Source organism: Sinohyriopsis cumingii, chromosome 19 (genome assembly GCF_028554795.1).
Source record: "Sinohyriopsis cumingii isolate HCF-2022 chromosome 19, ASM2855479v2, whole genome shotgun sequence".
NCBI classification, from domain to species: domain Eukaryota; kingdom Metazoa; phylum Mollusca; class Bivalvia; order Unionida; family Unionidae; genus Sinohyriopsis; species Sinohyriopsis cumingii.
The window spans coordinates 15,130,131-15,146,057 of record NC_142979.1 but is presented as its reverse complement, the minus strand read 5'-3'; the positions used below and the strand labels follow the sequence as shown (position 1 = coordinate 15,146,057).

At 34.1% G+C, this 15,927-nt stretch overlaps 1 protein-coding gene across 2 annotated transcripts in view; it reads left to right on the top strand.

Annotated features, from left to right (window-relative positions):
• The window catches only part of LOC149775168 (heat shock 70 kDa protein 12A-like), a 30,462-nt gene extending 15,799 nt beyond the window's left edge, over positions 1-14,663 (top strand). For both annotated transcript variants that reach the window (XM_089943374.1, XM_089943375.1), the window contains 2 exons: positions 10,750-10,894; positions 11,463-14,663. In XM_089943374.1, coding sequence (XP_089799500.1) covers positions 10,750-10,894; positions 11,463-12,475 — 1,158 coding nt within the window. In that variant the 3' untranslated portion in view covers positions 12,476-14,663. The remainder of the gene's footprint in view (positions 1-10,749; positions 10,895-11,462) is intronic.
• Positions 14,664-15,927: the final 1,264 nt, after the last annotated feature.

The following is a 15,927-nucleotide window of genomic DNA, read 5'->3' as shown; positions in this document are numbered from 1 at the left end:
TTCCACAGCGATGCCGCCGCGGATATTGACGAAATTTAATATTGGAACCATCCTGTCTTATTTTCTGGAAACCATGGCGGATTTCAAACCCATACGAGAGAGTAGCTTTGAGCTGTTTACATCTGGACATGTACATGTAAGTAAGGAAACGGTGTCGAAGTAAACAAATTTAATCCTGACAATCAAAGAGCAAGTTGTTCAAACTATTTCTGTGCATCTGAAACGTCACTATAATAAAATGCGTTTCATATGAGTTTATCGGATTTGTTTTTGAAAGTCTGTGGATAATTTACATATAAATTTCAATCATTTAATTAATGTTATTTCTGAAATATTTCTAAACAACAATGGACGCCATTTTGTTATGTACATGTACCCACCAGCGTTTGATTGGCTGGAGTATAAAGTAACTCGGGAGGTTATTCGGATAATTACGGAGCAACTCGGTTAAATTCGGTATGAAATGGGCTATTCCGCATTAAGGCTTTGCACACCCTGAGAGTTTGTAGACTGGCTTACACTGTGTAAATATCCATTAAAACAGTCTAACGGGTATTCATTCTCGTGTGGTCTGGAATATTAATAGGATCTATTGCACCAGACTAATTACAGAACACAAATCAGATGCTCAGTCAGCTTTTACAGAAATTTATAAGAGTTTAAAATAATTAAACAATGACATTTTTCAGTTCTTAAAGTACAACACAGTTTTAAGTTATTATGAGTTATTTGCTAACAAAATAAGATTTTATTTCCTGATAATTGCATAGAATTCAGCATTTCGCACGGATTGAGAACTGCTTGACACCTATTGATGGCCTATCTTTGTATAAATTATTTTAGTGATGCCATTCGCGATTTCTTACGAATGGTTTGTTCATTCATAAAACCTTTAATATAAACATAGTTCTCATCTTAATTCTTCTGTATTCAAAAATGTGAGATTTTCAAGTAAAATGCAATGTATTGACAGGTATTTCCCACATAGTTCATGACGTTAGATAACGTATATAGGAGATATTTTAGACGATACTAAACATGTGGTCACGATTATTGCTACATAATTTTCTCCACCTATGCTAGATGAATTTTCTTCATTAGTCAGAAACAATGTACAGCACAGTTTTCATAATCAATTATAATGTCATAATGTTATTTTAGGTACGTTTAACAATTCTCAAAACATATCTGATATTTTGTTTATTATTTGGAATGTTTACCTGAGCATCAGACACTAATGAAATATACAATTTGTGATCATCTACATTTTTATCTTGATTTGTAGGATATTTTGTTAAAACGTTAATTATTTTAAGCCTACTATCATGATGCCTATTATTGGGTGTACTTTTTAAAATTAGGCCATACTAAATTGTTATAAGAACAGCTACTCGGTTTCAACTCAGTTTCTTTCCTGACGTGCTAGTTCCGAGTTAAAAGTTTTTTTCCTTTTCGTCAATTTTTCCCATAAAATGAAGAAACAAAATTATTTAAAGAACAAACCTTTACATAACTTCTTTATCCATTCAACGTAATAAATCTCCTGCACAAAAGCATAGCGTCAGCGTCTCACATATTTCATATTTCATATTTCACATATTATATTTCATATTTCATATTTCATATTTCAGACAGATACATTAGCTGATAGGCATCGGTGCACATAAGAACAATATAATGTTAAGTATAAATAAATATAATTCCTTGATATACTCATGTATTCGTTCTAACATGGTAGAAAAAGCGCTTTCCTTGAACAAAAAAACACCGGCAGAAGACAAATTTTATTGGGCAGTTCAAAGGGGAAGTTTACTCACTCGTTGCATATTGATAGGCTACTATAACAAGAAAACAAAGATTTAAAAAAAACACAACATAACTCATCTTTAAGCCTATAAATCAAACTGTTTCAAGATGATTTCATTTTATGTATTAGAAGAAACATGTAAAACAGAGCTGACTTGAAAATCGAGTGGTACGAATGTAGCAAGGATTTACTGAGCGACTTGGACCACTAGTCTATAAATGTGTGCTTGCTATTGTTGTTCATCGAACAAAATACTTTGTGGAGTCTGTAGACGTATCTCAATTGTAAACCATTGAATACGCCATTTTTAACAGACCTTTGGTCACTAAACATTTGATTGCAGAGTTGTAGCATTTTTTAATCACTTTTCATACTTTTTCACTATCAGAATTCAACTTTAAAAGATCACTTCCTTAGAGTTTGGTGACGTCTATCATTAGCATTCTGTCTAAATTGTTTCCAACTGCAGTTTCAGCTTCTCATTTTATCTTCATATCAAACGCCACGAGGAAACTTCGTGGTACAGACAATATTGTTATATATATTTGATTTTTGGATTTGATTCTTCAAACAGTAAGTTCTTTTCCTCATTTTTACCTTGTTTTTTTTCATAAAAATAAATTATTTGTTAAATTTTACAAAGTTATTATAAATTTTTCGTTGTTACTGTTTATTAGACCCTAAACATGTAACAACGAAAGTGGGAGCTCGTCCGAGATATTTGAATTTTGGGTAAAATATTTCAGAAAACTTTGCCTTTTAAATTTGAATTCCCCTAGTTTTTGAAATCTTTTAAAACTCTCAAGTACTCTATTACAATTTTGAAATTTTTTGTGAAATCAGCAAGCTTTTTCTACAATGTCACCAAAAGTGGAAATCTTTCATTTTAATCCTACCCAGGAACAATTAGATGTTTTGAAAAAAGATGAATTGTTTCAATTTGCCAGAAAATATGATCTTTGTGTGGCAAAAGCTTCCTTAATGAAGCAAGATATTAGAAAACCTTTGGTCCGGTATTGAGTAGAAAAGAATGTTTTGGACAAAAGTGCTTTGGTTTCGATCAGTAAGTCTGTATCAGACTCTGACATAAAAGTAAAGGAATTAGAATTAAGATACGAAATGTAATTGGAGTTGAGGAAGCTGGAACTTTCAAAAGATAAAGAAGAAAAACAAATGCAGTTGCAGTTGCAATTGGAGAAAGAGAAAGAACAAATGAAATTCGAGAAAGAGAATGAACGAATGAAATTGGAGAAAGAGAAAGAACAATTGTTATTACGAAAAGAAGGAAAAAATGCAGTTACAATTTGAGAAAGAGGAGAGAGAGACAGGAAAGAGAGAAAGAAAGACAAATGCAGTTACAAGAAAAACAAATACAGTTAGATAAGGAATAAAGAGAGACGGAAGAGAGGGAATATCAATATAGAATAAAATAAATGGAGCTGGCAAGCGAAAAACACATTCCCACTTCAAATACAAATTTAAGTTTTGATGTTGCAAAGAATATTAGGTTAGTGCCCCCTTTTTTACTCGTTTTGGAAAAGTTGCTGAAAATTTGAAATGGCCAAGGGAGCATTGGTCTCAATTATTACGTGTACTCACTGGTAAAGCTTGTGATATCTACCATACACTGTCAGTTCAACAAAATGGTGACTATGATGTGGTTAAGGAATGCATCTTAAGGAGTTATGAATTCGCTTGAGAAAAAGAGCAGTTAGTTGATGGTGCTTGGCCAAGAAAGTTGAACAAGATTATGAAAATCACGAACAACTTGTATTACTTGAAGAGTTCAAGAACTGTGACCATAGTGACATTAAGACGTATCTTGACGAGCATAAGATAGAAACCTTGGAAAATGATGCTCGTGCTGCTGATGAGTATTCTTTAACTCATTAACAGTCTTCTGGCAGAAAAGTACTTCAGCCTAATACAAATACTTATAAATCTCAAACTGGCACAACTTCTAAAAATCAAGCTTCTGATAAGCTTGATCAAAGATTCTTGTCTCTTCCTACGTGTACCTGTTGCAAGAAGAAAGGACACGATATTTCCGATTGCTACAAATTGAAACAAATGCATCAGAATCAAGACCGACCTATTTCAAATGCTCTTATTTCTAAGAGGTCAAAGTCACGGTCATGTATTGAAAGCAATACATTTGTTGAGTCTAATATACCCCAGTCTGATTTTATTATGAAGAATTATGAACCATTCATATTGAAGGCCTCTATATCACTCTTGGGTGATTCGGCCAATCCTATTCCTATTAAAATTTTAAGGGACACAGGAGCTTCTCAGAGTCTTTTATTGTCAGGTACTTTGCCTTTTTCTGAGAAGTCTTCTTCTAATGAGAGTGTTCTTATTCGGGGAGTAGAGTGTGGCTTTGGTAATGTTCCTCTCCAGTGTGTAAATTTGTCATCAGACTTAGTCTCTGGACCCGTGACAGTCCGAACAGTCTCTGTTTTACCCGTTGAGGGCAATCATTTATTACTAGGCAACGACGTAGCTGGAGACAAGATTGTGGTTAATCCACTTGTAACTGACAAGCCTTGTTTGGATTAGAAAGTCGATCTAATTGAAAAAGAATTCCCTGATTTATTCCCAGCCTGTGCTATGGCAAAGAAAGCTCTTGAGAATGGTGTTAATAAGGAACGTATTCCTTTAGCTGACACATGCATTGGTCAGGCTTTTGATGAGGTCACTTTCTCTCTTTGTTTGGATCAATCAGAATGTATTGATCACAGCGATTCTCTTTTAACTACTCATTCTCTTTATTCTAATCAGGATGACAAACGACACATGTCGTCGAACAGGAAAAAGATCCTGAGATCTCATGTTTGTTTAAAAGGGCCATCGGTGAAACTGAAGCCACTGAATTATATGTATGTTATTTCGTTAAAAATGGAATTCTTATGAGAAAATGGAGACCTCTCGAGGTACCTGCTGATGATGAGTGGTCAGTGAACTATCAGATAGTAGTTCCAAAATCTTACAGACAGGAAATACTTAGTCTGGCCGATGAAATTCCTTTTGCTTGTCATTTAGGGATTAATAAGACTTATCACAAGATCTTGACTCACTTCTATTGTCCAAAAATCAAAGCGGTGTTGGTAAATACTGTACATCTTGCCATACTTGTCAAATGGTAGGAAAACCCAATCAAAAGATACCTAAGGCTCATCAACAATCTATTCCTGCATTTGACGAACCATGTAGTAGAATTATGGTAGATTGTGTTGGTCCCTTACCTAAGACCAAACCTTGTTGACCACAATGTGTGCGTCAACACGGTTTCCAGAGGCAATTCCTTTGAGGAATATTAAATCTAAAACCATAGTAAAAACATTGATAAAGATTTTTACTCAAATCTGTCCAATCGGGTCAAGTGTCAAATTTTAGGACTGGAACTTTCCAGCTAATTATGCTTGAATTTGACATTCAGCAATTCAAGTCAAAAGTGAAATTATGGTTTGACAGAACTACGATGGAGAGAACTTTTGAGTCTAGTAATAGAGTTCTGTCTCTCTTGCTCATTCTTCAAAATGTTCTTCAGATTAGATATTACAGCTCTTAGCAAGTTAAGAAAGAAATGAACGAGTTAAATAATAATAATAGTACAAGTATATTGAAAGAGATAACCAGGTTAAACATGCAGTTAATTTAGTTGTACCTGTCCCACTCAGTGAAGATTTATGTTAAGGAATATCATCGGATTCTACTGATACTGGAGTGATAAATCTTCGGAATTTAGAAATTATGAAAGATCTGGACCAGAAACTTTCACATTTGCAACAGCAAGAAAGAAATGATGTTGCTACAAGAACAAAGTTTTCCATGACGCTTAAATTGTAAATTCCAAACAGGTGAAACAACACCCGTACAGGATGACCCTTCTCAAACAGGAATACTTGAATAAAGAAATTCAGTATTTGCTGGAGAATGATTTTATCGAGCCCATTGAAAGTGACTGGAGTGCGCCATGTATACTTGTTCCGAAACCAGATAAAACTTTCCGTATGTGAACAAATTATAGGAAGATGAACAGTGTGACAAAGACAGATTCATTTCCATTACCAAGAATCGATGATTGTATTTATAAGATCTGAAATGCCAAGTATGTCACCAAATTTGACCTTCAAAAAGGATTTTGGCAAATTCCACTGCCAGAAAGAGCAAAGGAAATTTCGGCATTTGTGACTCCAGATGGACTTTATCACTATGAAGTGATGCCGATTAGGATGAAAGCGTAGCCAAGTACACTTCAACGTCATTTGAATATGATCATCTCTGGTCTAGACAATTGTAATGCTGACATCGATGATGTCATCATCTACAACGACACCTGGAAAGAACATTTAGCAACAATTCGGAAATTCTTGGACAGACTCACAGATGCAAGTTTGACAATTAATTTATCCAAAAATAAGTTCTGCTATGCTAGTGTAATTTTTCTAGGACATATCGTGGGACATGAACAAGTTAAAGCAATAAATGCTAAGGTCAAGGTTATCTCTGAATTCCTTGTGCCTGTTAGTGAAAAGCAACTGATGCGTTTTTTAGGTATGGCTGGATACTATCGAAAATTTTGTTCCAATTTTTCTATAACTGCCGAACCCCTGATAAATTTATTGAGCAAGAAAAACAAGTTCCTTTAGACTGAAAAATGATAAGGTAAAAACCATACTTAAAAGCGCGCCAGTTCTTACAACTCCAAGTTTCAGCCAATCATTTAAACTGTATGTTGATGCAAGTGATGTTGGGGTTGGAGCAATATTGATTCAAGAAGACGCAAATCGTGTTGATCATCCAGTGTGCTATTTTTCTAAAAATTTAAATAAGCATCAAAGAAATTATTCAACAATGAGAAGAAATGTTTGGCGTTGACATTGGCATTTCAACATTTTGAAGTTTATATTAGTTCAGCTCCGTCTTCGATTATTGTGTTTAGTGACCACAACCCCCATACTTTCATCGGCAAGCTGAAAAATAAAAATCAAAGACTACTAAAGTGGAGTTTCATCAGTCACATCAAGGGAAAAGATAATTTAATAGCATATGCACTTTCCCGTGTATAGAAATGTATTATTTCATGTATTCTGTGGATAATTCATAATAATTCTTTTTTTTTAACCTCGTGTATAATTTATGTATCGTAAAAAGAAAGCTTTATCATATAAATCTTTCTTTTTCAATATGGGGAAGTGTTATGTATATTTTGTTTAATTTATACATGATTTAATTTAATTGTCTGTTTGTAAGTTTTAATTTTTTTATTAATTTCATTACATGTTAAAGTAATGTAATTTTTTAAAACTGAAATTTGATATTTTCCAGAAATTAGTTTAACCTTACTCTTTTGTCGTAAACACCTAATGCTGACCTAGTTCCTGGCCTTGATTCAAAATTAGTAACAGTTACAGTAAACAACATCCTTTTATTTATTTATTAACGTGTGCTTCATAATAGTGAAATCGAGGCTGATGGGACAACGTGATTTTAGACGTAAATAGCTTCTATGATGTTCTAGAAATTCTGGTTTTACAGGAGGTTTGACCCTCATCCGAGCATGTTTTACGCAGTATTCAGGTTTTATATCGATGTTTAAAGAAACAATCTCAGTTAGGCGTTTTACCTTCGACACCGAAAGGTGTTCTGTTGTTGAAATTTTTGAATGTGCTCATACAGAATCCTTGGACAAAGACATTTCTTTAAATTTTATTCGGAAATTCAAACACGGGATTATATTCTGTGGTTCAACAAAGAACTGTGGACACTTCAGTGCTATACAGGCTAAAGTATACGTCATCACCTTCCATTTTTGGATTTTCTTTAGGACTCGAACTCAAATTCGTTAGATCATTATATTACTAGGACTAATAATTTAACTCTTTGATTATTATTGGATTTGATTCTTAAACCCGTAAGTTCTTTTCCTCATTGTTACCTTGTTTTTCCAGGGAAATAACTTATTTGTTAAATTTTTCAAAGCTTGTTGTCTTCACTTTTTCTTTGTTACTGTTTATTAGAGCCTAAACACGTAACAATATACTTCTGTATAGCTTTCGAATTGCTGTCTGCAAAGTTTGATCGGGTGTAGCTTTGTTCTGTATATATAGAATGTTTGATGTACGTAAACATATGTATATTAACTGAGACCATTAATACAGAGGATGCCTAGATTGCCTATAATTGAGAGAGAGAGAGAGACAGAGAGAGAAATTTTACACCTTCAAGATTAAAAGATATTATAAATCTATCTCTTACAACATCATGAGTTATAATCTCGCAACATTTAGATAGCCGCATATTAACCCAGACTAAAAATATGTAAAACCGAGAGAAAGGGAGGAGGGGAGAGGGAGGGAAGGAGGGAGCATAATTAAGGATAATATCAATTTTAGCAAAGTAGATGTCCAAGGAAGTGTCCGAATAATACAAGTATTCATGTCACTGCATTGGTCACTAACTACATAAATTACAAATGCAGTTTAGTCACACTTTCAACCTGAGTTATTTTCCTTGTATGTCCGCTCGGGTCAACATTAGATCTTCTGTTATCTTAGAATCATACTTCCAGGACTACATTTTCTTCTTCTGTTTCCTAATAGTGTTCTTCGTTTACCAGGTTTTGATTTCCACAATTATTATGTCCGTACCTTTGGCGTCTATGTTTCCTCCTGGACATTACGTGTGCAATATCCATATCCTACACACACGTTTAGGATGATATTCAATGCCTGCAATATGAAATGCGCAATTACCTGTACAGTATTTTCTTCCTTTATCTGTTTTATACAAGGAACGTTTATTTTGTTCTGCAGGAGTATTGTTCATTTTTATTGGCTTGCTTGAGTGTTGCCTTAACTTTATTAACAATACCTGCGCTTTATTTTCTCATCTTCTTTCAGCACTGTGACTCTACTCTGTTGTCGTTGTTGTGGGGGTTTAACGCCATTTTCAGCATACGATAGGCTATACACGGCGGCCAGTATTAATGGTGGAAGAAGAACCCGGGAAAACTCCGGAAAGAACCACCACCCACGAGAAGCTACTGTCTGCCTGGGTTCGAGTCTCGGATTCAGCCAATGTGGGTATGTGAGAAAGCTTGCCAGTAGCTTCTCATGGGTCGGTGGTTCTTTCCGGGGTTTTCTCGGGTTCTTCCTCCACCATTAATACTGGCCGCCATGTATAGCCTATCTTGTGCTGAAAAATGGCGTTAAACCCTACAACAACAATTATCTTCTGTTAAACATTTCCACTACGTACTTGTTTTTGTCGTAGCAAGTTACAAAGAGTTCATTCCTTTCCTATTTTGTAAATTGTAAAGTATCGTGCATATCATATTGTGTCTGGTTTTTAATTTTTCAACCCATGAGATTTTAAAAAGACATATATCCCTGTGAAATTGTATATGTATCCATTGTTGCAGTATCCATCCACTTACAGGTCAACAAAGTCTGATACTGGTCATCCTAGTTAATAGCTGGAAGGTTTTTGTTGGGAAATCTTTTTTATTGCTTGCTTGTGTAATGTGTATGTAGCCTGTTCAGTAAATCATTTTTAATTTATTTATTTGCTTATTTTTTATTTTTGTTCTTTTCAATTTGTTCCCTCAGCTGACTACTGTAATAAGCAAATGGCCTTACAGGATCGTAGTAAAGATGTCTTAAATACCTTTTTATATCATGTTTTGCAAACCCACTGAATTCGAGAATCTAAAACTAAATACAAACCTCAAGAGAATAATTTATGCTTGATAAATTGTCAACCATCCTACATGACGACCGTTTATAACATTTAATTTTATTTTCAACAATTTGCAGCATATCTTCAATATATTTTAAAACATATGAATGCTTTCAGATTTATGTCACATTTTGTCATTTATATGGGTCATTATAAACAGCTGCTTTGTGTACTGTGCGACCATGTGTTTCTTAAAATCTAACCTAATTTGCCATAAATTATATGCTTTCTTTAATCGTTGTATGTTGACATCGGAAAATGCTCAAACATTTTGAGTTGGACTGTGAATTTAACCGAATGATAATTTGTGTAATTACTTAGATAAAGTATCACTTCTTTCCTTCTTCATCCTGTTTTTTAATCATTATTTCAATGTTATCATCATTAAATCTTGTACGTAAATATGCTTATTTTCTCAAACATTCGAGTATCTCATTTGTATGTTTTAAATCGTGAAAGTTGCACTTTTCTTGTGATTGTTACTGTTGAACACAACTAGAATTGAGCGCACCGTTATCCTGCCCAACCTTGTACACAAATTGATACAGACATTGCTGGGTTCGTGTTAAGCCAATATAATAGTTATATCCACCTCTCTGAAAACGACTGAATCCAATACATTATAGCTTGTTGCTATTATTTATGATATGAAAAAAAGGAATAAGTGTTTGTTAGTTGTACTCATATTCTGGTAGGCCTTATAATGTTTAATTTTTGAATTTTAAAGTATGATGTACAAAAGTATTTTGTCTTATAATTATTACATTTTTATTTTAGTGATCTCGTATCCCAGTAGGGGATTCAAAAAGACAAAAAGTGATGATTGGTTGAATGAATATATACATGCATCCATCTATGTAGTCATCAAGGTATCTGTTTAATCTGCTCGTTAAGTTCATAGATAACTCACATAAACAGCGTGAGTCTGCTGCAGATAAATAATTTGTGTGTGTGTGTGTGTGTGAGAGAGAGAGAGAGAGAGAGAGAGAAAGGCTGATGTCTGTATAGTGTAAAGTCAGCAATTTATTGAAACCCTGGATCAAAAGTTGTTTTTCCTTGCAATTAAAATTGTAACAAGTACACTACGCTTTGTTTTCATTTACCGTGTTGTAAATGACACAGAACTGCGGTGTTGATAGAGAGAGCATTATTAAATACACTCTTTGGGGATCATATACAACTTTTAACATTTCTTGTAGGCCGGAATTCCTGGAACGAAACTCATTCTGGCACTTGAACCAGAGGCAGCTGCAATCAACTGCATTTTCCTTTCCAAACAAGAAAAAAGTGGCATGTGCAATCTTGGAATTTCCGGGGACAAATTTTTAGTTGTTGACCTCGGCGGTATGTGACACTAGATTCTTTCAACACACACGTACAATATTTGATAAAATTATATATGCTATGTCGCTTGAGTCCTTCACATGTTCGATGTGAAAAAGCCAATCATTAACCGTTTTCAGAACAGCTACATGTTGTAGACTGTTGAAAGTAGCTCTTATTTCACGTAGGTATTAAGATATTCGTCTGCAACAGTTGGAATATTTTATAAATATTTGTTAAAGGCGTGTGCTGAACAAGTTATAACATTAAAATGTGACGAATTATAAAGAACCATTGAAGTAAATAATAAATCACAAATAAATGTAACATATTTATAGTATTATTTATACACGAATAAGCAAACTGAACATTGGTCTCGGACGTAATGAGTGGTTAAAGTTGAAAACTTGTTTTGCGTTGCAAATTGGACATAGCTTCGTGTATTGGACGGTTCATGGACATATATGAATTTATTTTAAATAAACCAGTTTTAAATCTCATCAATCCATGAATGAAAATTACGTATCACGTGAATAATTACGCAAATAAAGAAAGCAAAGTTTCCTACATGATTGCTGCTCTTTTACAGGTGGCACTTTGGATGTTACTGGTGTCGAAGTTCTAGAGGACGGTAAATTGAAACAAATCCTGCGGTCTCACGGCGGACCATGGGGTGGCCACAGAGTAAATGATGCCTTCATGAAGATCTGCAAAGAGACGTTTAAGAGCAAAGATGGAACGGCGCTATTCAGCAACTGCAGGAAAGCAGACCTCTTAAAATTAGAATTAGAATTCGAAAAGCGAAAGATAGAAGCATCCGACAAAGATGATTCGTCGGAAGGTTCAAATGAAATTGAAATTGATTTACCACATGACATAAGGAAAAACCTTCTATCACGGCAAGGAAGTACCACAAATGCAAGCCAGTTCTTCATCAAACCATCCGGTTTCTTTTTCAGTCCAAGTGTTATCAAGGATTTACTGTATAGGGAAACAATTAGCAAAATAGTAGATCATTTGAATGACTTGTCTCCCGAAATGGAAACGAAAGGAATCAAAAAAGTTATTCTTGTGGGCGGTCTGTCAGAGTCGCCATTAATTGTTCAGGAAATCAGGAATTTGTTTAGCAGCATTCATGTGTTTGTCTGTACTAATCCTTTCATGGCAGTACTGAAGGGTGCCATTCTCTTTGGTCAGAATCCTGATATTATTCAAGCAAGGATTAGCCCATGTACGTATATCTTACATAGGGAAGGAGATGGACGTGCACCTCAAAGAAAGGAACTTTCCGCCAGCGTAAGAATAAATCAAATCATGCCCCTGGATCAGCAAAACAGTTTCAGGTTAGGAAGCTTTCGCGAAATACATCCTAGTGAATCTTCAAACGAAATAAACGTCCCGCTTTACCAGTCAGAGCGCGAATATCCTGACCTTATTGATGAATCGTGTCGGAAATTAGGAATCCTACGTATTAAATTGCCATCTGAAGCACCCTTCGCTTCGTTGGATTTAGTTTTAGTTCACGGAGGTACAGAGCTCAAAGTCAAACTCGTTGATCGAGACAAAGGTAAAGAGTATGAAGCAAACATAAATTTCTGCTGATAGAATCACTTTATATGTACTGAATATGATTTGACTTTAAAGGAAACGGTGTTTTTATAAGATACTAAAATCATATATAATAGCTAATATTCAAACTAAGAGAGTTAGTCTTATGAGCCTCTGTTAATTATCTAGAAAATGGGACATAATCCAGTCTAGTAAAGGAATGGTATTCTCTTGTGCAACTTTGGAAGCGAAGGAAGAGAGACATCCGAGGTGAACTTTCTGAAGAAGAAAAAAAAAACCGTAAAACAAGCACGAAGTAACTTAGGTGGCTTTGACGAGAAATCAATATGTTAGAGGATCTGCAAACAGAGAGAGAATGAATATTCGTGTTTGACAGTTATTGTCAAAACAGGTTCTTGTTCAGTCTGAATTGTCTTTTTGTTGCTCAGTTTGATTCCTTTTCAAAGAGGAACAAAAAAAATTAAAATTTTAAACAGACGTCAAAACAATTCAACCTATTAAAGAGTCTTTCTGTGATAAATATTGAGGAATTCTTTTGATGCATTGGTCTTTTCTTTCTTAGTATTGTTTGTCACAAGTATGATATTGTTTTACTTTTTATTGGATGACCTTGTGTTAATAATAATAATAATAATAATAACGTGGATTTGGTACCGCGCCTAATCTTTCGAAGCTCCAAGCGCTTTACAATATTAGGTAACACATCAAAAAACATATACAACGACAAGATTACAAAAACAGACATGAAATTACAAAACAAAAATATGCTGCCGATAATTAAGGAAGTAAACTTGATTAAGTCTTTAAGTAAGTGCAGCAAGTGCAGCAGGGACTGCCACTCCCGCATTGGCCTACTTAGCCACAGCAGACGCTGCACAACCACCAACCGGAACATCTCTCATGGGCGCAGTTCCATCGTCTCTCGAGACTAACGGATGCCAGCATGTATATTTAACTCTCGTTGTAATGACTAGCTTCAAGAGGATTAGAGTAAAACAGATGTTTCAAGTAACCGGATTCCTTGTAGCCTACTGGTTGCTGATGTTCTTTTTTGTTTTTTTTTATTTAATGCAAACACCTTGTTGCCGTCCCCGCTTTGATTGAATTCAATTACTGTTGATGTTCTGTTTCATTTTCAGTTAAATAAAATAATAATTGTACATTGGACCTCTTATAGCAGATAAAAAGCGACGGCTTATTGACGTCAGCTGTACTTAAACATTAACTTTGTGCCTGCTGTTGTTTTGGTTTCTTGCTTTTTGTTTTGTATTTTTTTAGACGCCCTTTCTTCTTATTTTGCTAAGAATGTATATATTCCTGTGATGTCATAGATGGTTAGCTAAAATAATATATTTGATTAAAAAGACTTTGAAAGATTTGCCTTCAAGCTTAAAGTCTTCCCTTGGATTCTAGAAGACATTACATCTTCGAAAATTTTGTATGATTCATACAGACAATGAAATATTACAGAAAACTGAAATACCGCAGATGTCGTTTGTGGAGTCTATAGTATACGTTAATAGCTAACAGGTCCAATATTGTGTTTGAAAACTAATTTTCCAAATTAATATTGAACTATATATTTGACAATTTAGGTATTCGAAATCCTATGGATGAAAGTTTCGTTTGGATAAAAGATTTTTTTCAGATTTATTATATTACTGCGTTCACTGACATTATTAAATCATTTACGAAAGGATGGTTTGTGATTTTGCATGCTGGGAAATAATCAGTTTGACTTTCTATTTAATAATGCCTATTTGTGAATTCTTGACAGTATTATTCTTCAAAAATACTAGACCAGAAGCAATTAACCACATCATCACGATCAAATAGTACTAGGATCCGTGGCGTTTTTCCTATTCTTTACTATCTTTTCAGACCTGTCGTGAAAGAGGCAGATTTTACACAGACTCGCAGAATATTGTTATTTTTGTGGTGTGGTGATGTCTGGTGATGGTACACCAAGTATAATAGTTAGAGAACAAACATCTGATTAAATTTAGCGGTTCTAGTTTTTTAGGTAGAAGAAGGTAAAAAGTCTAAGTTAACCTTAAAATGACAATTAATGACGTCAATTTAGGATGCAACAAACAATTAACGTTTAGAAACACATTAGAAAATGGTATTTATGATACTCAACTCGTCTAATGAGTAGCTTTTGCTGGAAATAATTGTATAATTAAGTTTACATCAAAATGTAAATAAAAAATCAGGTTTATGCAGTGATTCATTTATTTTTGTCGTCCCCGTTAAACAAAACTGACATCTTTTTTTAAAAAAATGTGGCTTTGAGATTTAGACATAAAACGCATTTCATATTTTAACTCACTCCTTGCCCTCTATAAATTAGTTTGTAAAGATAAGTGTATGTGTGAGTGTTGGATCGTAAATGTGGCTGTAGGTTTGTAAGAAAGAATTTTGTTATCAAATCATATCATATCAGATATCATATCATATATCATATCATATCATATCTCTTTAGACTTGCGTTTGTAAAGTGGAGAATTGGATTGTAAGAAGCGTAATTACCATCCTATTCTAAAATATCATACCCCAATACATTGGTTTGAAAAGATGAGCGTTGGATTCCAAGTAAAGGTGTTTGTAAGAACATACCACCTTTACCATATATACATTTGTTGTAAGTGTCAGTGTTTGTAAGGAAACACGTTTGTTACTTAAATTGTTGTTTCATTTGCGAATCTAGATGATAGTTGCAGGTGATTGATATATTTCATAGGACTAGAAATTTAAAAGCATAAGGATTGCACTTTTTATATACCTTGAAACTGCTGTGCACATCGTACTGCCAAAATATAAACGCATTGTACTGCCAAAATATAAACACATTGTACTGCCAAAATATAAACACACTGTACTGCCAAAATATAAACACACAGTACTGCCAAAATATAAACACACTGTACTGCCAAAATATAAACACATTGTACTGCCAAAATATAAACACATGGTACTGCCAAAATATAAACACACTGTACTGCCAAAATATAAACACACTGTACTGCCAAAATATAAACACATTGTACTGCCAAAATATAAACAAATGGTACTGCCAAAATATAAACACACTGTACTGCCAAAATATAAACACACTGTACTGCCAAAATATAAACACATTGTACTGCCAAAATATAAACACATGGTACTGCCAAAATATAAACACATGGTACTGCCAAAATATAAACAGTCTCGTTGGCGTTTTTTAATTCTTTTTCATGATGAAACTCGGTCGATGTATAATATACTTTTATTTGACTATACTCTCGCTGGATCATTGATCGACACAATGTAGTATAATATACTTTTATTTGACTATACTCTCGCTGGATCATTGATCGACACAATATAGTATAATATACTTTTATTTGAATATACTCTCGCTGGATCATTGATCGACACAGTATAGTATAATATACTTGTATTTAAATATACTCTCGCTGGATCATTGATCGACACAGTAT